This window comes from Asterias rubens, chromosome 18 (assembly GCF_902459465.1).
Source record: "Asterias rubens chromosome 18, eAstRub1.3, whole genome shotgun sequence".
Lineage (NCBI taxonomy): Eukaryota > Metazoa > Echinodermata > Asteroidea > Forcipulatida > Asteriidae > Asterias > Asterias rubens.
The window spans coordinates 6365213-6391870 of record NC_047079.1 but is presented as its reverse complement, the minus strand read 5'-3'; the positions used below and the strand labels follow the sequence as shown (position 1 = coordinate 6391870).

Sequence of the window (26658 nt, the reverse complement as noted above, 5' to 3'; positions counted from 1 at the left end):
ACAGTAAACATGGCCGCCCTGTGATCGTCAAGAAACAACACTATCTTCTTTATTTCTCAGGAAGTTTTTTCTCTCGTTCCCGTTTTGTATGTAACCGATTTATCCCTTAAGTTTACTGTGAGCAACAAGTATGAGTGAGCTTACTCCAGATGAGGTATTATTTTGTTTAATTTGTAATGAAATAAACAAATTACGGGTTTTATTTTTTCATCCTGCACCGCTGACTTGATCGGCCGGCAGTGCCGACCAACCGTGGCGGTGCATGACTCAGACACTTTTGATCCATTCTCACACACCAACTATTTGTTGTGTTTTCCTTTAGAAAGGAAGTTTGCGGTTTCAACATAAAGGGGTTACAGATAACATGAACGAGTCATGTTCCTTCCTTTTGTGCAGTGATTTTGACCATTGAAAAAAAGCAACATCCGACGATCTTCCTCCTAAAAATTCTATTCAAATCTATCTTTATTTGATAAACAAAACAAATTTGTGTTGTATTGTTTCGGGAAAAAAGGAAAAGTAAAAAACTAAACTAAACTGCTGATGTTATCAGGCATTGATCACATTTTATAGAGCAGCTTAACTGCCGATTTTGTGTCTGTTTCCATAGCGCTGCCTAGCCCAGGTTGGACTTCGCTGAAAATGAATCAATTACTTATTTATAATTTATGATGAATCCACATGCTTGTATGGCCTCTACTTTTCTTGCTAACCACACAGTCACACTGTCAATTCTATATTTTCTAGTTTTTTCTTACTTTTTCCCCCCTTAATTTTATTACCTGCTTTTGTGTGGTCATGACTCGATTCGAACAATAAATCATTGTAAACATTGCAGTGATAACAAGTTTTGCTCTGCATGCTGATACTAACTTTTTGTAACCTCGGAAGGAATTTGTATTTTTTTCTCCAGATTCGTAGAAGGCGTCTAGCCCGGCTTGATGGCCGCTCGGCGGCCACTTCAAAAACTCCACAAGCCGGCATCGATCTGGCCAGTGAGCCCTGTGGGTCCTCAGTTAAACCAAATAATGCAGATAGCAAAGAAATGGTCCAAGAACGGATCCCTGAGGCACCCAAACCACAAGAAGCCGATAGTGTCTTGGAAAAGCCAAGACTCAGTGGCATGGAAACAGGTATACAAACCTAGTCATTCCTCCCAATGTTAATTTTTGTCTTGCTTTATTTTCACAACTCCAAAGTGCCGTTTGAAATAAATGTGTGTTAATTCCACATATTTAAAAACTTACATAGATCTACAAGTATAAAGGGTAAAAGGGGACTTTTGGGACCCTTGGTACCAGCAGACTTACCAGGTAAAATCTGTTGTTCTCGGGAAGGTGCGCATGCTCCGAACTACCTCAACAATGGAAATTTACCTGGTAAGTCTGCTGCCACCTAGCGATCCAAAGTCTCCCATTGTTTGTTTTTTAAACAGAAACAATCAAATGCCACGTCTTGTAATATTTGTTCTATTGCATTTCTATTTGAATGGCTGAAGACGAATCACAGAGCAGTCAAAGTCAGGCGGCTGAATCAATGGAGAGCGCCCTCAATGTTCACGACAGTCTGGACTCGGGATTTCCAGCTAGTATGGAGATGGATTCAGAGTCATGTGACCAGGGGTAAGCTGTTTTAAGCAAGATACAATGAAAATTTCGTGAGAAGGTGGGAGGGGGATACAAAAGCAAATGATTTGTATAGGCTACATCCTCGGCCAAATTTCATAGAGCCTGTAAGTACAAAAAACTTGCTAAGCAAAGAAAAATATTGCTTAATAGAAATGGGTTACCAGTCAAATTTACACTAAGTTTACATTGTTGTGACTGGTGTCCCACTCAATTTTTGCTAAGCAAAGAAATTTGGCGAGCAGTATTATCTGCTTAACAGCTGTATGAAATTGGGCCCTGTTTGGTTAAGCCAACAGGAAACTCACCGCTTCACTTTCCTCGAAAGTAAAACCCAGAATCATAACAGATCAGAAAATGCAATGGTTTCTTGGAAAGGTAAAGATGGTGAGATATAATATCACCAAAAGGACTGACCTTCCTACTCTGGCAACATTTTTCAAGGATTTTAATGAACCTTTTAAAGGCACTGGACACTATATGGTAATTACTCAAAATAATTGTTAGCATAAAAATTATTTCTCAAAAACTATAGTACCTCAGCTAGCATTCTACTAGCCTTATCTTCAAACAGTGTAAGTTTAATGTAAATCTGTGAACATTGTGTTTTGTGTTGCAGAAAGTACCCAAATCCTTTAAAGGATCTTGTCTTGTGATTTTGCGCAATTTCCTCGTTCAGTGATTCAGTGCCCAGGGGCAATGAAAAGAAAGTTAACCACTTTTTGTTTCTGTTGATATTGGTTCTAACCAAAAACAGTAAACAAGTACCTTATATGGTCGCCAGGGATTTGATACCCATGGGTGAAATAAAAGTAAAACAGAAATCAAGCGATCATATTTTTTAAAGTCATCCTTATCAGAATTCTATTTTTCAATAAACTAGGTTTTGTTTCTACGTGAAAGCAACCAGGAAATGGTTGAGATCGCTGGGGCTAGAATTATTGAGTTGTCGTCATCGATTCTTTAGTTTGAAAGTTTGAAACAGTTGGAAGACCTGACAACTGTGATGGTCAGATTGTCCCATACTTCTTATCCCAACTCGGAGAGCTTTGCAGTCTACCGTAATCTACTTACTTTGCTGTCTGGCAAATACTCAGTTCTAAACAATTTTTAATAGTGCGGGCTACTGGTTCTGTTGATAGAAGTGAATATCCTTATGGTCATCGCAATAAAACGTCGACTCTTGTGTGTCTCATTCGACATTTAAAGACAACATTCATCACCAACCAGGAGTGAAACGATTTTGTGTTGTTAGATTTTTATTCCAGGAGCAAAAAAAAAAACAGAATACAAATATGATTGGAAAAATCACCTCCTTTTTCTCCTGTATTTTTCCTGAAAGAAGCCAATCCCAGATGGACGTGGACTCAGGGATCGAGAACCCGGAGCTGGAAGAAACGGACAAGAAAGTAAAGAAATTGTCTGCTGAAAAGGTAAGATTTAAAAACAAACAATAGACTGTACAATTGAGACTTAAAGACACTGGACACTATCGGTAATTGTCAAAGACCAGTCTTCTCACTTGCTGTATCTCAACATATGCATAAAATAACAAACTAGTGAAAATTTGAGCTCAATCGGTCGTCAAAGTTGAGAGATAATAATGAAAGAAAAAACTCCCCTGTCACACGAAGTTGTTTGCTTTTATATGCTTGATTTTGAGACCTCAAATTCTAAATCTGAGGTCTCAAAATCAAATTCGTAGAAAAAAAACTTCTTTCTCAAAAACTACGCTACTTCATCAGAGGGAGCCGTTTCTCACAATGTTTTATACTATCAACCTCCCCCATTACTCGTTACCAAGGAAGGTTTTATGCTAATCATTATTTTGAGTAGTTACCAATAGTGTCCACTGCCTTTTAGTGCTTTTTTTTTAACATAATTATTTTTGTAAAGTCTTTTCTTTTTTTGATTCATTTCATTTCATTTTTATTTCAAGAAATTTATTTAATTCATCGATGTGTGTTAATAGCACTGTATACTCAGTCTCCGCGCTCTATGATTGAAATCAAAGGCTTATTCGAATCCAACCGAGTAATATGCCTATGATTTTCGGGTAAAAACAAAACAAAAATTATGTTCTTTGTTTTTCCGATGCAAATTTCTATCTCTTTGTGGTTGCAAGGAAATTTAGGTGTACAAATATATCTGGAATAAGTTTATCTGTTAATCCTGTAATAAGTTAAATCCGGATTCCGTTCACCAGGAACCTTCCCAGAAGACACTGAGTGAAGCCGATCTCTTACAGATGGTGTCTCGCATCTTTCGCGTATCGTGGAAAGAACAAGGAAGAGACGTGGTATACTTGGCCGGGCTGGCCACTGAGTTCGCCGAAGAGCCTGAACAAGGTGAAACATTGCTGCTTCTTAGAGTTTAGACCCCTTGCATATGATGTCTCAAAAAGCGCCATCCCTGAGGCCAAAAGAAGGCGGGCAGTATCATTGGGCAGTAGCTGGTTGTGCGTAAAAACACGCGAGAGACCTCAGCGTACCTGTAGGGTTTCATGTTATGCTTGGGGTCTATTGATTTCTGTAGCACCCCCCCCCCCCCCCTTATACGAAGTGGAACGCACCTTTGAACAATTTGCATCTACAATTTCCATTTTGGGAGTCAAATCTTCTGTGTGTGTTTTTGGCACGATTTTGACTGGATGATGCAGACTGGAAAGGCACGTGTGAGTCTATACTTTGCTTGTCAGATTAAATACAGTAAATATTATATAAATGTTTGGATGCCCGGAATCTCAAAGATCAAGTGTAAGAATGTTGTGGCGTTTACTTGTTCTACAACAATGTACTAAAAGCGTTCTTCCCTAATTTCTCTTCTCGCGAAGTATTTTCCAACACGGAGGACCTGATTGGTCAAGTGATGATGGAGGTGCTAACGCAACATGCGTGCACCGGTAACCCGTTTGCGAATCTCTCCGCAAGCTCATCTACAGTGTCAGCAGCATCCACAGGGGGCCACTCCCCACAAAGGTAATACAGGGATGTCATGTTTTTAAAAGGAAATCTGTTTTTTTTTTTAACCCTCACCCGAAAAATGAAATAAATAAAAAATTAAATAAAAAAAAATTTAAAAAAATTAAAAAAAATTTTTTTAATAAAAATATTTTTGAAACTCAAGCATATTTCATAAAATTCTTCTGTGTGGGCGCAGATCACCTGAAACCATCACAGGATAGATCTTGGTTCCGCCATTTTGGTAGCCAGATTTCCTTCGCGATACTGTCCAGTATGCTTTTATGGGGCAATGCGTGCCCAGTTAGAGGCCCACCATAACTTGACATGCATTTTGACAACATTCAGCCACGACACCCTAGATAAAACGTCTGTGTTTTTTTTTCCACAGTTCATCACAGCAGCCGGCTCCACAGCCCAGTAGTGCTGGGGACCAGTGTGGCAGGGAACCAGAGAATCCTGAATCAGAGATGTTGTCATATCTACTCCAGTCTTACCGGCGCGTCATGGCCGAAGAGCGTGCCTCGCCCAAGGTACACATTAGACTGGTCATCAGCTCTTCGTAAAATTTGCCAAATAAAAAAGCAAAAATAACCACATACGAAAAACTCGGGGCATAATCAAAACAAATGTTCACAAATTTTGAAACTACAGCATGGAAAAAAGTGCACCGGCCTCTGAAAAGTAAACACTTTGTTAGAAAAGGTCATTGCACTTTCTGTTCTTGGCTTGAATTGCAAGGTCACAGTGTGTCAAGTTAAATGGCTAATATTTGTGTTATTTTTGTCTGTGTGTTTTTTACAGCGTTACAGTCAGACACAATTCAAGAGGCTAGTCTCTTCTGCCAGGTCACAGTGTGTTTACCACGCAGCGTTAGTCTTACAGGGAGCCTTCACACAGCCAGGGTAGGAGTTCAAAAAATTATAATGACCTGTCTAAGAACTTGTTTTTTTTTTTTTTTTTGGGGGGGGCGGGTTTTTACTGTGCCTTGAACACCCAGCAGGGTACCCCGGCTTCAAGGAGTTACCGCACAAAGGAAAATGTGACCTTTCCTTTTGCATGCTGTGATAAAATTATGGTCGGTTACAAGATGTGAACAATCTGGTTTTTGCTCAAGGACACAATTGTTATTTGGATGTTGTTGTTTTTTTGTTTTTTTTGCAGGAATGCTCACGGAGGCAACTAAGGTGAATGCATCCATGCCCCATGGTCATTGCCTTGGTGCCCTTGAAATGCTCCAGGGGTGGATTTCACAAAGAGTTAAGACTAGTCTTATCTCGAGTTGGGAAGAGTTACTCGTGGGACTAGCCATACGTTTCTTATATCTCCTAGGACTAGTCCTAAGTTAGGACTAACTCTGTGTGAAATCAACCCCTGTATAAGTTTGCAATTTCCTCAAAGGGTGCCCTTTACCAAGGAGGAAAAATGCTTTGTACCCCTGCCCTTTCAAGAAACAAAGCATACAGGCCTGCATGATTATCTTGTAATAATCATAGCAGTAAGATTAAATAGAGACAAATGTTAGGGTAGATCTGTTACAGAAAGCAGTGCTTTTGGGAACAGCAAGGATCCTGAGAAAGACCCTTGAGATCTAATTTCGGCTACAGATTCAGCTAGATCAGTGCGTATTAAAGAATAGGCAGACACAGGCAATCTAGCTATAGCTGTAGCAGAAGTCGCCGTTTCGGACCCGACCTTAAGCTACAGGACGTAACCCGGCTTAAGGAGTTACCGCACGAAGGGAAATGTGACCTTTCCTTTTGCATGCTGTGATAAAATTGTTGTCAGTTACAAGATGTGAACAATCTGGCTTTTGCTCAAGGACACAATTGTTATTTGGATGTTTTTTTTTGTTTTGTTGCAGGAATGCTCCGTCCATGCTTCTGCCACATCTTCTAGCTCACTCTCTTCCCACGAGCTTCCTTCGAGACCTGGTTGCTGCCACTCACGAAGATGCATCCAGTTTTGGATTGGTAAGCCCCCCCCCCTCCACCCTATGGAGTAGGAGACACCCAGATTCTTTTTATTTTTAATTTGCTGGATGTTCAACCACTATGTTACTTGGGAGAGAAAAAGAAATACAATTGTTTCCCAGTGTGTTTAAAACAATTTCTTACATACTGTGTAGATGCATCCAGCACATGTTGTTGTGTTAAATGGTCAAATAGTAGGAGGGTTAACTCCTCTGTACTGTGTAGATTCAGTTGCCATTGCAGGCTTGTATAGTTTTTCTGTAATTCCAAACCAAAGTGGGGGATACTGAATGGCCAGGCAGTAGGAGGGTTGACTGTGTAATGTGTAGACACATTCACGCCATAATCTCATGTAGCAGACTTCCATAGTTCATCATGCATTCAAAACCACATTAGATAATATTAAATCTTTGAAGCATACAGCACTTTGCATCCTATGGAAGAGGTGCTAATGACTGTTATTATGATTTTTATTAAGGTGTTTACTTGTTTACTTTTGTTTGTTTACAGATATTTACCCCAGTGTTGGTGGGTCTTGTTCAGGAGATACAGAGATGCTCCCTAGACAATGACAAGTACAAAGCATCGTTAACTGTGAGTAATTAAACAAAATAATTAGGTTCAAACTGGAAGACTTTTTTAAAGAATAATCACTGCACTTCAAACAGTATTACCTCGCTGTGGTCATTGGGCCATTTATTTCATTCCTTAAACCATCTCAGCTCCCTAGGGAGTATACAGCCTGTGCTGCCAAATATGTTTTGCACGAAGCTAAATCAATCACAAGATTGATTTCAGGTACTCATTTACATGTAGTAAGTATAACAACCTGTTTTTCTTTCCATCTACCCACAGGCAATGAACGAGTTGTGCAAAATCAAATTAGGAAACTCCAAACCTATATGCAAGCTTGTAAGTATGCACCCATTCAAAAGAAATTTATTAAATGTTTTACAACTTTTTGTAACATAATAATACATTGTTTTTATATGGCATTTGTATCATTATTAGATATACGTAACCAGAGGAAACATAATCAAGTGTACAAAAAACTAGAAAAATAAATAGCCAAGAATGGGAACTAGACCCAATATTCTGACAACCTAAGAACTCGAGTCTGGTGCTCTAGACAACCCCATAGTTGATAGTACTCCTATTGTATTTACAGATTACGTCCTTACCGGAGTGGTTACCAGACCCCATCACTGGCGCTGCCGGCAGAGAAGTTGAAAAACTCTCTCTTTTAGGAGCTTTCCTGTCACTCTCCGTCTTTGCTGAAGATAATGTAAGTTTTACAACACTTAAAGCCATTGCACCCTTTCGGTAAACAGTGTTGTCCAAGGCCCACACTTTGTGTACCACAACTTCTATATCAAATAACAAATCTGTGAAAATTTAGGCTCAATCGGTCATCGGAGTCGGGAGAAAACAACGGAAAAACCCACTCTTGTTTCCGCGCGTTTCGTCGTGTCATGACATGTGTTTCAAATAAATCCGTAATTCTCGTTAACGAGAATTTATATTGTTTTGCTGTTTTCTCAAAAAGTAAAGCATTTCATGGAATAATATTTCAAGAGAAGTCTTTCACCATTGCCTTCTGTAAACCCTGTAAGTTATTTGTAAATCTGTGAACTTTTATTTTTTTTTCTGAACCGAAAGGGTCCAATGGCTTTAAAGTTTACACACTAAATTTTCGATTTTTTTTTTTTTCCTAAAGAGTTAAAATTTGAAACTTTATTTCTGCGTTTTTTGGACGGAATCATTGATGGCACTTTTGAACTTTTTTGGAAATGCTTCAACTTTTTTCAGACAAAAGTTGTCGAGAAATATTTCTCTGGGCCGATGTTGACACAGGACGACATTCGACTGCTCAATGAAAGTTTACAACACCATCTACACTATGTCAGGGTAAGTAGACAGTTACACATAAGGCTATCTCTTGCATTGATTTGTTCCTGTACAAAAACATCCTAAGTCAAATTCTTAATTTATAGCAGATACTTGGTGATATCAGTCACTTAAATTCTTTAGATTTGTTTCCATCCTGACTCACGAAATCTAATGACATTGAAACTGAGAACCCAAACTGTGAGAATTAACACAAACGCCACACTTGGATGTTGTCAGCGAGGCTTGCCGGTGTGAGAGTCAAATTGCACGTAAAACTTAAAGACATAGGACACTGCTGTCAAAGACCAGTCTTCTCACTTTGTGTATCTCAACATATAAATGCGTAAAATAACAAACCAGTGAAAATTTGAGCTCAATTGGTCGTCGAAGTTGCGAGATAATGGGTAAAAAACACCATTGTCACACGACGTTGCGTGCTTTCAGATGCTTGATTTCGAGACCTCAAAATCTAAATCTGAGGTCTCGAAATCAAAATCGTGGAAAATTACTTCTTTCTCAAAAACTCTGCACTTCAGAGGGAGCCGTTTCTCACAATGTTTTATACTATCAACCTCTCCCCATTACTCGTTACCAAGTAAGGTTTTACGCTAATAATTATTTTGAGTAATTACCAAAAGTGTCCACTGCCTTTAAGGTAAAGCATTTAAACCTCACATCACCAAATAGACGCGCTACACTCCGACTCCAAAAATAGCTCAACCATGATTGTTTTGATGATGGCGTTATGTAATTATGACATCGGGCTCTGTTGGATTGTAATGAGTTTTCAGAGGCCAGGAGATAACTCATCTCGGGATTTAATGTTGATATTTCTAATCCTTCGACTTTTTGTCTCTTTTCATCTTTAGAAAGAGCTACATGACATTGTGCACAGCATCCTCGTTAACTCCGACAGTCGAGAGGCGATGGTGACGTACTTTGCAACCGTCATAAAACGGAATCATAAAAGAGCACAGATGCAGGTAAGGGGGCTACAGGTTTTTTTGGGGTAAACTTTTGGAACTCTGGGCATATGTCCGTGGCTTTTGATTTGTAAACGTTTGTGTTTTGTATGTGTTTTATTGCCCAAAACAAATAATAATATTGATAATAATTATAACAATTATTTGTTTTGATCAGGTGGATGAAAGTCTCGTTGCCGGCGATGGATCCATGCTGAATCTCTTGGTCATTTTACAGAAACTCAGCACCAAAATTACTCTAGATATGGTAAGCATGACCGGCCAAAAGCAAGTGCCTTTTGCAAAATCAAAAATGGCTTTTATTCCCTGACTCGCATTCCAAAAGTCATTACAATTTCTTGATGTCTTGTTCCCTTTTTACTTCACCAGATTGATGTGATGTACCCTCATCATCCTAAATCCCTTATTGACATCGCCAATGACACCAGACTAAAAGCAACATCACAAGAGGCTACTGAATGGGTGGAGCAAACCAGTAAGTCTAAAAATGCGAAAACAACTATCACAGTATTTTTGTAAAGATTTGACGTTCATTGTTAAAGGCAGTGGACACTATTGGTAATTACTCAAAATAACTATTATCACAAAAACCTTTCTTGAATACGAGTAATGGGGAGAGGTTGATAGTACAAAACATTGTGAAAAACAGCCCCCTCTGAAGTGACGTAGTTTTCGAGAAAGAAGTAATTTTCCACGAATTTGATTTCGAGACCTCAGATTTGAGGTCTCGAAATCAAGCATCTGAAAGCACACAACTTCGAGTGACCATGGTGCGACAGGGTGTTTTTTTCTTTCAATAATATCTCGCAACTTGGACGACCGATTGAGCTCAAATTTTAACAGGTTTGTTAATACACCAACTGTGAAGACTAGTCTTTGACAATTACCAATAGTGTCCAGTGTCTTTAAGCAAGGTGACGGCAACATTTCGATCGTCGTCTAGCTCCGATCGTCTTCAGGAGATGGTTTTCAAATGGTGCTTCCACAAACCTCACCTAACTTTTGTAGTACTTGCCAATCTATAACCATACCTTTAAGAGAGTTCTGCATAGACTCCTTAGGACAAACTCTTCTTGGTGGATTGTATTTTCAATCATTATAAATGATCTCGTCTCCAGAAAAACCTCCAACGTCTTGGGCTGATCCCAAGTTCCCGACCCAATGTTACTTCCTGACGTTGCACTGCCAGCACCTAGCCCTGATGCCGGCGTGTCGTCACTTCACCCGGCGTATCCGGGGGATGAGAGAGCTTGCCCGCATGGTAGAGGAGATGCAAGGACAAGAGGAGCAGTGGAAGGGCACGCCCAACGAGAGGCGTAACCGACAGCTCCTTGATAAATGGAAGTCACAGATAAAGGTAAAGAGTGTTTTCCTTTTGATTGGTCAGCAGTTTGCAACAGCTAACTTTGTTTTCTTCTCAACAATTTCTTCATATACGCTATTAGTTTTTTGTGATTGGGGATGGTGTTGTTCACAAGGGTCTTGCAATACTTTGACCGACCCCAAACTGCAATGTAATCTATTTGATTTATTTTATGATTACTTTAGAAACTTGATAAAGCCAAGATGTGCGGCGATGCAGGCCTCCTAGACGAGACACTCCTCAGGAATTGCTTCCAATTCTACGGCTCGGTCATGTCCCTTCTTCTGATGATGCTCAAGCCAAAGGACCAAGAGTAAGTGTCCCTCGTCCCAACATCCGATTTTCAGTAGACCCCCTTGCGTTGGTCGCTTCTATTGATGAAACATGCACACGTGAAGCGCTATCATATGCTGAGAGTCATGAGCAGTGCGTGCACATTTCCGTCATAAAAGATTGCCGTCAATGACGTCATGTGCAATCCCGTCTATTTGATGAAAACACTAAAACTAATCCAGTATTTCGCACTTGAAACACTACGTGTACTTACACCTGTCCACTCAGTAACGTTTAAAGTTTTGATGAGTAATAATAATTATAACGAAGTCTGATATAGCGCACGTATTTACCAAACAAGGTACTCAAGGCACTGAGTATATACAAACTTTCAGAAAGATAGGTTATTGCAGTGATGAATTTTGAGACCAAATTAGTTAGCACCTTATAAGTGTTTACAAGGTGCTACGGCGCATACAGCAGCCACAGCCAGGAACACAGGGGCGAACCCCTTCTCATTTTGATAAGTGCACTGGGTTCTTTTACATGCGTTACACAACACATGGGACCAACGGCTTTACGTCCCATCCGAAGGAGTAATAATAATAATAATAATAATAGTAATATTAAGTTTTTATATCGCGCTTTTTCACTCTCAAAGGATGTTCCAAAGCTCTTCAAATTATTGCCCCCTGGTCACTGGGCCTTAAATCACAGAACCAAGGAATGCCCACAGAGTGTATGCATAGGAGCTAAGGGTATGTGCTTAGCATGTTTTATTATCAGACATTTGTTGTTTTGGGTTTGATAATGTTATCTTTGTTGGGTTTTTGTTTTGTTAGAAGAATAAGTCTACCTCTGCCGAAGGAAGTGCCCATGGAGTTTGCCACACTACCAGAACACTACATCGAAGATATTGCTGAATTCATCTTATTTACTGTACAGTAAGTTTCAAGCCAATTCAAAATACCATTCTGGATTGCTTCAACTTCCTTCAAGACTATCAGTTTACCCAAAGCTCAATTTTCTTTAACTCGTATTGTTTAAATTCTTGTTGATTTTTCTTTAATTTTTGACTGGGTGTGATCAACTGACATTTTCATTATTCGTGGTATGTGCATTACCTAAAACTTGCATTACACGAGACACATGATCTGAAGAACGAAGCAATAATAGTTTTAATCGATGTTTAATTTGCATCGGGGATAAGGAATGTCCATTTTGGTTTTACCCATACACCGATGTGTGTTAGCACTGTGTACTATGAACCAATAATGGTTTAGTGTCTTGCTGGAGGGTCACGGCAGAGACTCAAACCCAAAACACCAGAGTGTGAGTCTGATGCGATATACCACACAGCCATCGCCAGGCATCATGGCAAAGTTTGTCAAATGCCATCACCCCAAGTGGCAGCCCAGCACCCCTGACAAATGACTTGTTGCCCCCATCGACAAAAGGTCTCAACAGACCTGCCTTCTGATTAAGTGCTCATTATTCTCTCTCTCTCTCTCACCCTCTCGCCCTCTCTCTTTTTCAGACACTGCCCACAAGCTCTTGAAGACACTGCCCAACAAGACATGGTTCAATTCATCGTGACCATCATCTGCTCTGCCCACTGTATCCGCAACCCGTACCTTGTCGCTAAGCTAGTAGAGGTAACACTGTCTTTATACTACACAAGGATCTTCTCTCATTGTGCATAAGATTGTATATACATGTACCTTTTTCTACAGGGCCTAAGTTCATAGAGCTGCTTAAGCAGAAAATGATGCTAATAGGTTTCTGCTGAGCAGAAGTGAGAAGGGATACCAGTCACAAGTTGACTGTGTGGCATGGTATTTGGGGTGGTAACCCTAATGTGCTAAGCATAATTTGGTTGTGCTTAAGCAGCTCTATTAAATTGGGCCCAGAGCTGCAGACTCCAGCCCTGGCTCAGGCTTAACAAGATGTTTCTGCTTAGGTTTTTTATTTTATGAGATTCGCAAAATATTTTGAACATAGCTCTTAAGTTTCGATTGAATTGTAGTTAACAGTTTCTGGTAAGAACTATTTAGGGCATTGCATGCCTGGAATTACACTGAGCACATGGCCTCCGTTGCCCCTGGTCTTTGCCTTGGTGCCCTTTCAAAAGTTTTCCATAAAGTTGAGATTTTCCAATGGAATTGTACAATGCGAGTGTTGATAGTTTAGTGTAACTCTGTTTTCAGGTTGTATTTGTCCTGAGTCCAGCAGTTCAGGCGAAGACGGCAAAGATCTACGAAGCTATCCAGCTACATCGACTAGCTTTGAATCACTTGGTTCCCTCTCTTATGACTTTCTATACAGGTAGGTTCTGAAAAATACTCTTTGGTAAAGTTTGCAATCTTATCCAATCCAGGGGATTTTCCTCCCTCATCTACAATCGATGTAATGCCCCATGGTATGCCGGACCCTCATACAAACGTCTAGATGCCAAATATATCGATACTTAGTGGTGGCAGCCTTTCAATCTCTTGTAATCCTTGTTTGTACAGCAAAAGAACAAACATCTGATATAGGGAATTGCACCATAACCCCATAGAAAAAGGGAGATTTTGAGCATGTATTCCAGTACCCATTGTCCCTCTTTTTTTTATAACTGCGATTTGTACAATGATTTGTACAATGATTGTAATACTTCTATATCAACAAATCTTTCTCTATCCCTTTTTTCAGATGTTGAGCAGACCGGTGCGAGCAGCGAGTTCTACGATAAATTTAGCATCCGCTACCACATTAGTATTATCTTCAAATCGCTATGGCGACTTCCTATGCATCAAAATGCCATGGTCAGATTCAGCACGTAAGTAATCAATAATATCGGACATAATTCTAGCACTGGTATCCACCAATTTTGACACAAGTGGTGCATTATTAGCATTGAACCCCTCGTCACTGGGCCATTTATTTAATTATCTTAAGCCATCTCAGCTCCCTGGGGAGTTTACAAGTTGTCCTATAAGCTGCAAAGTTTGTAGCACACCAAGCAATAGCCAATCACAACAGCCATCTCTGCTCTCACAGGTACCCATTTATGGGCTAACGCTTCTAAGATCAAAACTTTAGGACATAAAAACTGGTATACTTGTACCTGACTACATTATTTTAAATTGAAATGTTTCTTAAAATGCTTTTCAAACGCTGCTGAAGGCTTCTAACAAAAGGTTGTTTTTACTATTAATTTAAGAGTGATTACCAAACGTATACCTTCTCCTTAAGGGAGAACACTGGTCAAACCTTTAACCTTATTAAAAACCTTTTTATTTTGCTGTTTTCCGTTGACCAGAACGCAGTCTGAGTTTGTACGTTTTATCAACATGCTGATGAACGACACTACATTCCTACTGGATGAGAGTTTAGCTTGTCTAAAGAGAATCCACGAGGTTCAGGAAGCCATGAAGAACAAAGAAGCATGGAATGCTTTGGATCAGGTCAGATCTCAATGATGTCTTAGATATTATTTCATTACACACCCATTGTACAGTTGTAGAATTGTAGAATTGTAGAATTGTAAAATTATAGGGTTATAGAGTTGTAGAATTGTAGAAGTTGTTGAATTGTAGAAGTTGTTGAATTGTAGAAGTTGTAGAATTTTATAAGTTGTATAAGTTGTTGAGTTGTAGAAGTTGTTGAATTGTAGAAGTTGTAGGGTTGTAGAAGTTGTGGAATTGTAGAAGTTGCAGAATTTTATAAGTTGTAGAATTGTAGAGGTTTAGAATAGTAGAACAGTAGTATTGTTGAATGCATAGTTGCAGAAATGCAAATTGGCAGAATTGTAGAAATGTATAATGGTAAAATTGAGCTACATAATTGCAAGCATTCAAATGATTTCTCAGCTGTCCACTTTGAGTCACTTCTATCCCAAGGGGTTCTGAAGAGCTCAGATAGTCTCAAAGATGCAGATAAAATTGTATTTAATATTGAAACTTTTGATGTGTTTTCCAGGAGGAAAGACAAGGGAAGACTCGCCAGCTCTCTACGGATGAACGTCAGTGTCGATCCTATCTGACATTGGCCAATGAGACTCTAGAGATGTTTAATTACCTCACTAATGTCATCAAGAAACCATTCCTAAGACCCGTAAGTCCTTCACTTTTTTGATAACAGAAAAAAAAAAAAAAGGAGAGGAATTGCCTTACATCAATATGTGAGGGCTACACTTAAATGCTTTGGGCTAGCGACCCAAATCAACTGCCACCATCTACTCCTGGGGCTGAAACAGGGTTACTGTCTTCACAGTACGTAATGATTTAGGCATGGGTATCATCCACTAGAAGCCTAGCTGGTAGCGCAGAATGCACTACCTTCCCAAATTGTTACCAAAGCTTGCCCTCAAACCATTTCTCATAGCAACTGTCTCTGTAGTCTTGAGGAATTCAACTTCAAGCAGTAATTTAAGACTAAGCAAGTCATTGCGCCAGACATTATTCAAATCTTACTCGCAAATGACTTGTTGTGGAATTTTCTGATAGGTTATTTCACTTGTGTGGTTTTTTTTCTTCTCTCGTACACAGGAACTTTGCGATCGTCTCGCTGCCATGCTGAACTTTAACCTTCAGCAGTTGTGCGGACCAAAGTGCAATGACCTCATTGTGGAGAACAAAGACAAGTACGGCTTCCAACCGCGCAAGATGCTCGACCGACTAACCACGATCTACTTAAATCTGGACAGCGAGGAACTGGCTGTTGCCCTTGCCAATGATGAGGTCAGCATTTTACAAACAAACAAAACTGGATATGACTGGTTCAAACATGATATGACTGGTTCAAACTGGTTGAGACCAGTTCTCGATCAGACTTCGAAAAGATGCTTAACTCAAAAATTATTTTTGTCTGAACTTTTTCTAGAACTACTTATGGTACTTTTGGACTGGTTTCTGGCAAACTTATTTTTGAAAAAATAAATTGAAGTTGATATTAAAGAGGATCTCCAAGGTCAGGTTTAGTTTTTTGGGGAAAAAAATAAAATTTTCACTTTAAAATTTTAGTGCTACTGTGTTTTGATAATCTTAATGTGCAATTTTTGATGTATAGATTCTACCAAGGAATAAACTTGTTTGTGGCAACTTTGGATATTTATGAAAATAAACCATCTTATTTCTCCTGCAATATCAAAATTACTTTTGTACTGTTTATTTTCCTCTCACAGCGCTCGTTCCGAGCCGAGCTTGTCAAAGATGCGATTCACTTCCTCTACAAATTCAAGACGCATTCAGAGATCCAGCAATTCTCAAAACTGATGGATAGGGCCAGCGAGATCCGAACAAGAATCCAACAGCAGGAAATGGACTTTGATGACGCTCCGGACGAGTTCAAAGGTCGGTGGTCAAGCCAGGGTCTCCTTTTAGGTCGATACACTCGTAGGTTCTAGATTCATACTCTGCAATCTGGGGGCTCTTTATAGTTTTTATCTTCTTGTTTTTATGAATTTGATCTTAATTATACAACAAATCAAAATAATACTTCAAAAAATATATTTTTATGTTATTTATTTGTTTACTTTTTTTTTTTTTGGTGGGGGGGGGGGAGATTAAAGAAAACTGATTTCTGGTTAAAATCAGAGAAATCACTTTCTGCTTACTATTGATTCCTTGTTGACCTGCGTGTAATTTCTCTTGACCAGATCCTCTGATGAATACACTAATGTATGACCCGGTCATTCTCCCCTCCGGTCATATCATGGAGAGAAAGATCATCGAACGTCATCTCCTCAACTCCCAGACAGATCCCTTCAACCGTCAAGAACTCACCAGCGACATGCTGGAACCAGGTGGGTATTTAATCTGGTGGGCTTACCCTTGAAGGCAGAGCGAATTAGCCAGGGATTGAGTTTATCCGAAATTTTGCATTTCAAACCGTGTAAGCATGCATTGTTTGCAGAATTAAGTTCAGGGATGAGATTATTAGTCTTTTATCTGAATTCAGACTTTTTATGTTGGCGTTATTTTTTAGAAACCCTGCTTTTTGGTCTACTTCTCTAGTGCTGCAGACGTAGTTCCCATAAGCTTATTGGAATCTATAACTCCTTGGTTTAAAGCAATCGCACAACATCGGTAACTAGTATTGTCCAAAGGCCCACACTTCGTGTATCACAACTTATATATAAAATAACAAACCTGTGAAATTTTAGGCTCAATCGGTCATTGGAGTCGTGAGAACGTAACGGGAAAACCCACCCTTGTTTCCGCACGTTTCATCCGTTATTCTCGATATCGAGAATTTTAATGTTTTAATGTTTTCTCAAAAAGTAAAGCATTTCATCATGGAATAATATTTCAAGGGAAGTCTTTCACCATTACCTTCTGTAAACCCTGTAAATTATTTGAAAATCTGTGAACTTTAAATTTTTGTTCTGTTCAGAAAGTGTCCAAATGGTGGAATTACCATCCTTTCAAACAAACCTAATAATTTTTATCCCAGTTTCACACTTTTTTTGTTAGCAATGACTCACCCATGTAAGGTTATTGCAGAATCACGATACAATGTTTTTATGCACTGACGCAACAATACAAATCTCATATTATTATCATATGCATCTTTTACCCGTTCTGAAATAAATACATTTCATCTTTCTGTCTTTTCAGCCACTGATCTCAAGCAGAAAATCTTAGAGTGGATGCAATCCAAGTCTACACTGTGACGAGGTCACGCTGTGCCACCTCTCCCACCCCCCCCACCCCCTAGCAAAGATATTCCTCGAAAATAGTCAACGACAGGGTGTTATATAAACGTCAACTTGCAACAATAAAAAATAAAAACTGTAAAAAAAGACAGGCATGAAACATGAAATCAGAAAATGCAAATGAGGTTTTTGTTAACCCATTTTAAATTTTTTTTTTTAACTATTTATTGATTTCTGATAAGTTGAAGGATTCAGAGAGATTCAGCGTCAATTTTCCTTCAACTGAAAATATTGACCTGTAAAGGAAAGAAGTGGAAGACACTTAAATAATATTTATCTTTATTCATAAAAATAATGTTTACCTCTCTTTCTCCTTTTTTCACCGGCAAAAGTACCGTTCTCTTTCTAGCACGATATTCAACTGCCCTTGTCACCAATCTTGGGTGAACTCACACTTAAGTGTTTAAACACATGCAATCGTGGACCTCCTATTTTCTCTCTTTTGTTTGTACTTTTTGGCAACATCTCGCGTTTGTTTTGCAACACTTTCCAACTGGTGACCTTGTTTTCCTCTTAAGAAATAGGTCCCCGGTTTAAATGTGAATACCTACCCAGCCTCACTTTGTCGTGTTCCATGTCTATAAGAGCACTCACTATGCTAAGATAAACAAAATACAAAGATTGCCATATTTGAAAAGATGATACTAGTGGTCTCCAATGCGAAAGAAGTGCCAATTCTTTGGAGTTTGAGAAATATGTTATAGTACATGAAGCCATATTATTTTCTAATAATACAATTTTGATAATTTAAGTTCATTTTGTAGTATTTTTGTGTTAATATTTGTTGGAGGATTGGCAGGAGTACAGCTGTCATTTGTTCTTGTAAGAGGTGCATGTTCTGAGAAAGCAATGGTGCAGTTTATTGATGTTTCGATCAGTATGTTCCGATGGTCTTCAGGATTGTAATGATCGAAACTTCAACTTGTTTTACCACTGGCTCTTCTCAGATCAAAGGCCCTAATATCATAAAGCTGCATTGCAGGGAACCGTCGTATACAATAGAGATTGCATAGTATTTTGGCTGGTAACCTGTTATGCTAAGCAAGATCATAACATGCTTAGCAACTCTATCTATAACTAAAAAACTTACACGTACAACCATGTGTAAATCTCTTTGTGGAGAAGTGTTGGCTCTAAAAAAAAATTGTTTTGGCTCGACGTTTCAAACAGTATACTCTGTTCATCTCCTGAATACGAATATTCTGTTTGAAACGTCAAGATTTCAGAGCCAACACTCTCCCCACCCATGATAAATTTACATTTGTTTATACCCGCACGTTTACTAGTTAAAGTTACTTCCTGAAGAATATTATGCTTCAGTGTAACAACTTATGTCAATTCATCATTATTTATTTTTACTGAAGAAACATTAACGTAAAAACATAGTTTTCTCAAGGGTGCTAAGGAAACAAAATAACGGACATTAATTATTGATGTTAAAGGAGTTTTAACAAATGACCCTTGACCCAGGAACTTCGGCGCTGTATTTTTTACTTTTATTTTTCAAAATATATGTACATCTGTAGTCGGATGTCAATATTTCGGGGGGAAAGTAGTACAGTGCCCGAGTTACTGGGTCAAAGATGACCCAAGAATTGGGGAAAGTGTTTTCAACTTAATATTTCCAGGCATTATATTTGACTTTGAAAGAAAGTAAGTAACAGTTTATCAAGTTCACGATTTCAGGATTACCTCAAAATCTCCCTGAGACAAATTTTCATGAAAGAAGTTAAGTTGTAACCAAAGGAAGAAAGAAATATTCCACATTTTGTCTAAACCTGTAGTTTTGTGTTTCTGGTGATGCACAGACTTTGTAAGCCTTCTGAATTGCATTTTCTTGGATGTTCTTGGTCTAGAATAACAGGGAACCCAGGCCAGTGAGCCAATTTTTCATGAACGTTTAGTAAAATCTTATCCCGCATTCACCAAAGGGTAGTTGTATAATATACGCTTACCATGGAGCAGCCATCTTGTTTTAAGGGGGAAATAGTCTGGTCCAGTATAGATGTGATTAAGTATTTATTATTAATGATGCACCCAGGCAGGGAACTAGACAAGATAGTGTTGGCAATATATAAGGCCTAGAGTATGCTGAAAGTGCAGCATTGATAACAAAATATTCATCAAAAAATTTCACTGAAAATGTTATCACACAAATACCCTTGTCACAAACCACAGACATATTTTCAAGTCGTATAAATAATACAACTGTACAAAACTGCACATGCAACGACACTGTTTAATAATGGAATGATACACAAAGGATGTCAACGTGCTAAAAATATCGGTATTTATCTTTATTTTCACAAAAACAAGCATTGCAAGTTTTGTTCACTCTTTTAAAAAACGTGCAATCTGTGTAAAGCGGTAGTTGAACTTGAAAAGGGGTAAGGACAAAGTACAGAATTGGTAAAAATATGAAAGTTTTGATCATTTGAAATTCTTAAAGAACAATCCTCAAGAGATAATAGTTTTAAAACACACCACAAATAAATGCTATTTCAACTCGAGCAATCCAAAACGGCCCAAGTCGAACACGCACAATATCCCTACAAAATAGGTTTAACTATTTTTCTCATCATTTACCTCAAACTTTGTAATATTTCCACAGAGGGATGAAATTTCCGTTTAAAAAAAATTGCCATATGTTTTCAAATATTTTTTACCAATTATGTACTTTCATTCATCCCAAAACTATTAACTGTTTAAGCAAACTTGTTTTGTCGCACACACACAAAAATAATAATTTGAAAATATCTGAAGAATATTCAAGCTGCTATTCCAAACCTAGGAACGTATTGATGTCTCGTCCAAAAATAGCACCTAAAAAACTAGGAATCTATAACTTTCAAAAACCAAATCGTAAAGTTTAAACAAGAAAACTTGCTTTCCGCAGAGAGGAATTCTTTTTAAACAGTTGTTTATAAATAAAGCTGTAATATTAAAATTATTTGACAGAGATCGAAGATGGAATTTTAGAGTTATCAACTAAGCAAATGTAATAATACTAGATATTAAAAAAAAACCAGTTTAATAACTTGTGAGGAGACCTCTGCAAGAACAAAGACACTTTTAGGAGACAATGACTCTTTTGTACTCTGTATTGTTGTCTTCTTGACAATGAGGCAATTGTATGCAAATAAATGCCACACTAGTAAGTCAAGAAACATTCTGTTGTAGAGCTGCTTTTGTATTTTTCATTAATATATGTTTTGAGGCATCGCATGGTAGAAGGCATCACTGTATATTTAATTTGCGGTAACACCATGTGTGTAAATATGTTGCTGTATAGATTTTTATTCTTTGGGAACAGGGTCTTGCTTTTTATTCTATTGCCGCGGAGTAAAATGGTTGCTCTGACCACTACTCAAAAGAGATTTCTGACATGGTGTCACGGCAGTCAATGCGAGGGTAGACAAAATTACGCTAAAAGGCTAACAATTATGTCGTAGGGTTCTGTCCGCTTTTTTTATTAGACCCTGTGACACACGGTGCTGTTAAGAGCACCCTCAAAACGGTCAGACTGAGGTTAGCCTAGTCAACCAAAAAGTTCGCTGCTTGTTGAAGGTCATTCGAGGTCACACCCGACATGAAGGTTGTACACAACTGGTACTCAGTTGGGTCAAGCCAAAGCTTGTGACCTTTGACATTCTGCGTTGACCTTTGACACAGCAGGCCAGCTGTCATGCACAGCAGCCATGTTTTCAGGTGTTCCTGGATGGAGATTTGAGCGGGAAGCACCGGACAGTCTTCCATTGATGTGAAAGTGAAAACTGGTGGTTGCCATAGAGACAGATGAAGCATGTTGGCTGCTATCCTTGCAGTAGGTCGCTGTTGAAAAAAAAAAAAACAAGAAACATTTTGAAATTTGTCTCTTTCAGATTTTAAACCTTGCATTACAAATTTGAATGATAAACGAATCAGTGTTTTTCCCGAGACCTGAACCCCTGCTGCCTGAGGTTTAGATTTCACAGAGCTTTTTGGAACAGTGTCCTCGACACTAGAGACGGAGATCAAAGAGCAGGACTTCTTACAACTGACTTTCCTTCATCGGGCTGACTTAAAAAGTCTGAATTCAGATGAAAGTCTAAAAATTTCTCTTCCCAGCTGTCGATTTCACCAAACTGTTCCCAACTTAGGATTAATCTTATGACTTAAGGTGAGTTCAGTTCCATAGCCATAGACGTTAGGACGCATTGAACCCATCCTAAGTTAGGACGAGTTACTCGTCCTATTAACCCGTCCTAACTCGAGATAGAAATAATCCTAGCGCTTCGTGAAACCTGCTGCTGTTCCCTTACCGTCTTTGGATCTTTCCTTAGCAACCCTTTGATGACTTTCACCAGACCAGGTTGTGTGTTATCTGGTAACTCTGGCAACTCTTCTTCCTCGTACAAGGCGCTGTCGAGCCCCTGCCTCCCATCGTCTCGCCGATAGAAAGGATTCATCAAGCCCAATATCTCATAGCTTATTGCTCCAATAGCCCACGCATCTGATTTGGTGTAGTTGATGGTAGAGTCAGGGCCAGGCGTAGATAGCTTGATCTGTTGTTTGGGCAAAAAGATGATGCAGAGCTTTCTTGGTCAGTGGAGTTAATTATATTTAGGTGAGGTTTGCTGGAGCACCAAGTGAAAATCTCTTTTGAGTAGTGTTGGATCTTAAAAGAACCTGCAGTGGTTGACAACTCCTCTTTTTTCATGTCATTTCTTGAAACAATACGCAGACCACTAAGCCTAGTCTCGTACTTCCTGCAAATGCGAATTTGACGTGAATTTGACGTGAATTTGACGTCACAACTTTATTTTTGCAGCGATATTCGCATTCGCAGGAAGTATGACCCAACTCAACTGCTGCGAATTATTTGTTGCAAATAATTATGTGACGTCAACATTTGTAGCGCATCCGCATGAAATATGAACCGGGCTTTATTTGTTTACCTTATTGTTGCTATTCTCAAACTATTCTTACAAAAAATTGTAAAAACTGGAAGTCGGTTGGTTGCTTACAAGCAATGTTTCTCATACTAACATCTACATTTCACATCATTAAATTTCTCTTGTACATTAGTTTCCAAGATTTACACTTTTACGGATACCGAGTTGAGCAAAGATTTTTACAATTATTAGTTATGGCTTGATGTGGCTGGCTGCCAAAGGCACCGTTGCATGCCTGCGACTAAACGCGCTGTAAACACATCCTAAGGATGATTAGCCTCCAAATTATTATCATGATTATTAATAGACATCATACCTCTGGGGCCATGAGGGCGCTGTTTCCTCCGATCTCCGTATGCCTCGTTGGGTAGGGAAGGTGTAGCCCCACTGTGTCGTCCGCCAGACAGCATCCAAAGTCCGCTATCACCACATGAGGGCTCCCTTTAGAATTAAACCAAAACATCATCAAGTGACCAAATTCACAAGGGTCCAGGTTCATAGAGCTGCTTAAACAAAACAAATAGCTCAAGTGACCAAATTCACAAGGGTCCAGGTTCATAGAGCTGCTTAAACAAAACAAATAGCTAATCACAACAAAATTATGCTTACCAGAATAAGGTTACCAGCCAAACTACCATGTCACATGTACAATATGTGACTGGTGTCCTGCTTTCCTTTGCTTAGCAAAAAGTTTTTAAGCTTTTAAGGGTCTATTAACACTCAGTTCTTTGACAGTAGTTATTCCCGAACTGCATCACACAGTATATTATTATAATTTTTTTTTATTACCCTCTGCAAGGTCAACTAAGATGTTATTGGACTTCAGGTCACGATGAGCTATCCCATAATCCACCAGGTGTGACACACCCTCAAGTAGTTGTGCAATCATCACCATGGCGACACGCTGTGATGGGAAACCGATAATGTTGTTGTACTCGTCTAGCGTCATGTCGTACCTACAAAGAAAAATGGAACGATAGTTATTAAGTAGTTATCGGTAATGACAAGCTTTCAAAAATTTGGTTTTACTTAAATTCAATTTCAAAATTTTGTTTACATTACAAACCTCTTCATGATTAAAAACATGGTCTGGTTCCGTCCCATCCCGTCAACATGAAGTCTCATTGGCAATGCAGCTGGGAAGAGAGTCCGTGCCTCCTCCAGGTCATGGGTCACTGTTGATGCCACAAACGCATGGTAGATCTCTAGAGTGTTCGGATGAGGTGGCAGAAAACGTTCCTTTTTCTTCTTTTTTGCTCTGTCCCTGGAAAAGTAGAAACAATCAAAATTGTTGAAAAAGTGCTACCATAAGTTTTTAAATCGTCAAATACTTCCTTGTCATTTGATTGGTGGATTGTTGGTCACACAGCATTCATTTATCAGGGACCAATTTCATAAAGCTGTTAAGCAGAAAACTCTACTTAGCAAATTTGTTATGCTAAGCAAGATGACAAGGGTACCAGTCGCATAAATGGTGACTGTAATGTATGGCATTCTAGCTAAAAAACACCTTATTTAGTTAAGCAAAAGTTGTTTGTGGTAAACACATTTTTGTGCTTACTAAAGTTACAGGCTTTTTGAAAAAGAGGGCCTACAGCACGAACTAGTCTACTTGGGTACACCATGCTTCACCTCAGTGAATGGAACATTCCATCTATCAACTCAAGAAAATATTCATTATTAATACACCGTTCTTTACATATCCAATTGAACACACCCTTTTAAAATCTTTGGTGCTATACAATTTACTTACCCGTTCTCCCATTGGACAGTTCCAAAGGTTCCCTTGGTTACGGCTGCTGGCCAGAGAGGCAAGTACTCTCTCTGGAAAGCGTGTGAGATGGCCAAGAAGTTGGAGTCTATGTCATAGTTGAACATCATCTGTGAAAATATCAGGTGAAAATTATTAAAAGATAAACTTATTGACTGTGTTTAACCATCTATAGGCATTTCGTGAGACTGGCTGATTGTTTTCGTTACTCCATATCTGGCAAGATTGGCTTTTTACCATCTGTTTCTAAAAACATAATGGAAAAAGAATCTTCGTAGAAAGTTTCGAGGCCTTTAATTTCATATTTGAGAGGGTAAGGCCATTTCAATTTTCGATGGACACTTCCATTCCGAAATCTTGAAATAAGTCTATTGGAAACTTTTGAAGGGGCACCAAGGACAAGAACAGGGGCAACAAAGGCCATGATCTCCATGTAATTCCATGGCTTGATTTTACGAAGAGCTAAGATTGATCTCAACTGCGAATCAATCTTAATTGCTTAGTAAAGTGTGATGTCACAACACAAATCAGTATTTTACCATGGAGCAATAAACTAGCATTGCTCCATGGATTAACTGACATGGTATTACTCATGGTATATGAATCTAAGGGCTTTGTGAAATAGGCCCCTGGTTTTGCTCGGTTGATTGTCTCACCTTCAAAGCCAGATCATAGCTTTCACTAGTATCTGCCTCAGAAGGAAGTTCTTGAGAACATTTTGCGCTGGCCTCATCAAGAACATCTTCATCTGCATCCGAGACCTCCTCCAGTCTCCCAAGCAAAGTGAATCCTTCAGTCTCACTCTCAGCATCTTGAAGATTACCAGATCTCAGTCCTCCATCATCAGAAACCATCTCCCAATCATCTTCATTCTCATCATCGACTTCCTCATCAAGAGAGTCTTCGTCTTCCAATTCCCTTTCCTCCGAGAGGGTCGACAGTCTTGCTGCATAGATGGAGGCACTTGTACCTTTGCCAAGAAGTGTCTTGGAGATGTCGTAAGCTGTGATGTCGGAGGGGAAATCTTTTTCTTCAAGATGAGGGTCAAGATGATTGTCTTCCCTACCAAAAATATTCTGAAACAACAATTAAAAAAAGTTGTTTTCAATGTGAATGATGCATTGGGGGTGGCAGTGCACTATATTATTAGGGGGGGGAGGTGAAATGTTCACCTCTTATTATTTGTAATGCTACAATGTATGGTGGAGACAATAGCGGAACTAACCATAATTCTGCGTACAAGTTAGTTGCCGTCGGCAGGAGGGTTATGTTATCGCAACTACGTACAAGTAGGGGTGTTGGAACATACATGGATTCGGACTACATGTATTTAGTCTTAGGAATTAGTTAGATTAGAGCAAGGGAAGTGCAAGGGCAAGGGAGGGTCAGCGGACTGAAGTGAAAGTCTTGAAAAACTAAAAGATTTGTAGGGAATCCCAAGCAAAAGTCTAAATTAAAACCTCACCCTAACTATATCGCAACATGTGTCCAGTGGCAACTTTCGCACCGTCTCCTCATCATTCACCTCGCCGTCCTCTTGGCCGAGAAGACGGTCACTTTCCCCTGCAGCTAGGGTCAGCCCCACGAAGGCAAACCCGGGGAACAAACCTCCCCATCTCGCTGCTCTTCTCCCGTAAGCAGCATTGCGAGTTTCGATGAACCTCAGCGCCGCATTCCGACGCAACTGAGCAGCAAAGCTCTGGACTCTACCTCCCTGACCGCTTATCGGTGTATTCTGGAGGCTAAGTCTTGCTGAAACTGCCTGATTTTGAGGTTTTACTGCTGGGTAGCGGTAGTTTTTATACGTTCCCAGAACCCTTCGCCGCGCAAGACTGATTACTTCTGCAAGAGCGAGCCGTAATGACATCGTGCACAGATTTCACCCTCCACGCACACGGCACACAAAGTTGGATCTGGGAGAGAAAAATCACCCGCTCAAAGGAGGTTTACTTAATATGTTCTTGCAGAAATAAGACTGTTCTTAATATCTTTACAGTTTAAGGGGCCCAGTGGGCCCATAGAATTGGTATGAAGGCAACCGTCGAATGTCGAATTTTCTGATGAAATATGAACCGCGCCCTAGTCACAGAAAATTTATCGTGTGTATTTTTAGACATGATGTCACACATTATGTTGATGTCTGTTATTGACGTCGTGCAATAGACCTTATTGCAAATACCAATGCG

At 39.2% G+C, this 26658-nt stretch overlaps 2 protein-coding genes across 3 annotated transcripts; one reads left to right on the top strand and one right to left on the bottom strand.

The window, feature by feature from the left end:
• Positions 1-9: 9 nt before the first annotated feature.
• LOC117302155 (ubiquitin conjugation factor E4 B-like) lies at positions 10-20934 on the top strand. 2 transcript variants are annotated; one of them, XM_033785963.1, is made up of 28 exons: positions 10-154; positions 914-1133; positions 1499-1622; positions 2971-3058; positions 3832-3973; positions 4459-4603; positions 4977-5118; positions 5390-5490; positions 6450-6558; positions 7069-7152; positions 7414-7470; positions 7727-7843; positions 8368-8466; positions 9318-9431; positions 9589-9678; positions 9801-9906; positions 10550-10788; positions 10980-11107; positions 11910-12011; positions 12605-12722; positions 13275-13392; positions 13762-13888; positions 14372-14516; positions 15031-15165; positions 15600-15791; positions 16235-16403; positions 16709-16855; positions 17670-20934. In XM_033785963.1, the coding sequence occupies exons 1-28, from the start codon at positions 131-133 to the stop codon at positions 17723-17725; spliced, it is 3438 nt and encodes a 1145-aa protein (XP_033641854.1). In that variant the 5' UTR covers positions 10-130; the 3' UTR covers positions 17726-20934. The 2 variants fall into 2 exon arrangements, with proteins under 2 accessions (XP_033641854.1, XP_033641853.1); XM_033785962.1 differs by having other exon boundaries at positions 2968-3058.
• Positions 20035-26582, bottom strand: LOC117302156 (serine/threonine-protein kinase PINK1, mitochondrial-like). Its single transcript, XM_033785964.1, has 8 exons — positions 25938-26582; positions 25129-25548; positions 24455-24582; positions 23768-23965; positions 23491-23657; positions 23018-23142; positions 22069-22311; positions 20035-21598 (listed from the first exon to the last, which is right to left on the bottom strand). Exons 1-8 carry the CDS (start codon positions 26337-26339, stop codon positions 21302-21304), a joined length of 1980 nt encoding a protein of 659 aa, XP_033641855.1. The 5' UTR covers positions 26340-26582; the 3' UTR covers positions 20035-21301.
• Positions 26583-26658: the final 76 nt, after the last annotated feature.

Bases quoted from the DNA above. Each gene is read 5' to 3' on its own strand.
- LOC117302155 (XM_033785962.1), top strand. From the start codon at position 131: ATGAGTGAGCTTACTCCAGATGAG. The intron at 5,491-6,449 runs GTAGGAGTTCAA...GTTTTGTTGCAG, and splicing joins GGAGCCTTCACACAGCCAGG to GAATGCTCCGTCCATGCTTC. The intron at 16,856-17,669 runs GTGGGTATTTAA...CTGTCTTTTCAG, and splicing joins CAGCGACATGCTGGAACCAG to CCACTGATCTCAAGCAGAAA.
- LOC117302156 (XM_033785964.1), bottom strand. From the start codon at position 26,339: ATGTCATTACGGCTCGCTCTTGCAGAAGTAATCAGTCTTGCGCGGCGA. The intron at 25,549-25,937 runs GTGAGGTTTTAA...TTGTTGTTTCAG, and splicing joins CATGTTGCGATATAGTTAGG to AATATTTTTGGTAGGGAAGA. The intron at 24,583-25,128 runs GTGAGACAATCA...ATATTTTCACAG, and splicing joins GCTATGATCTGGCTTTGAAG to ATGATGTTCAACTATGACAT.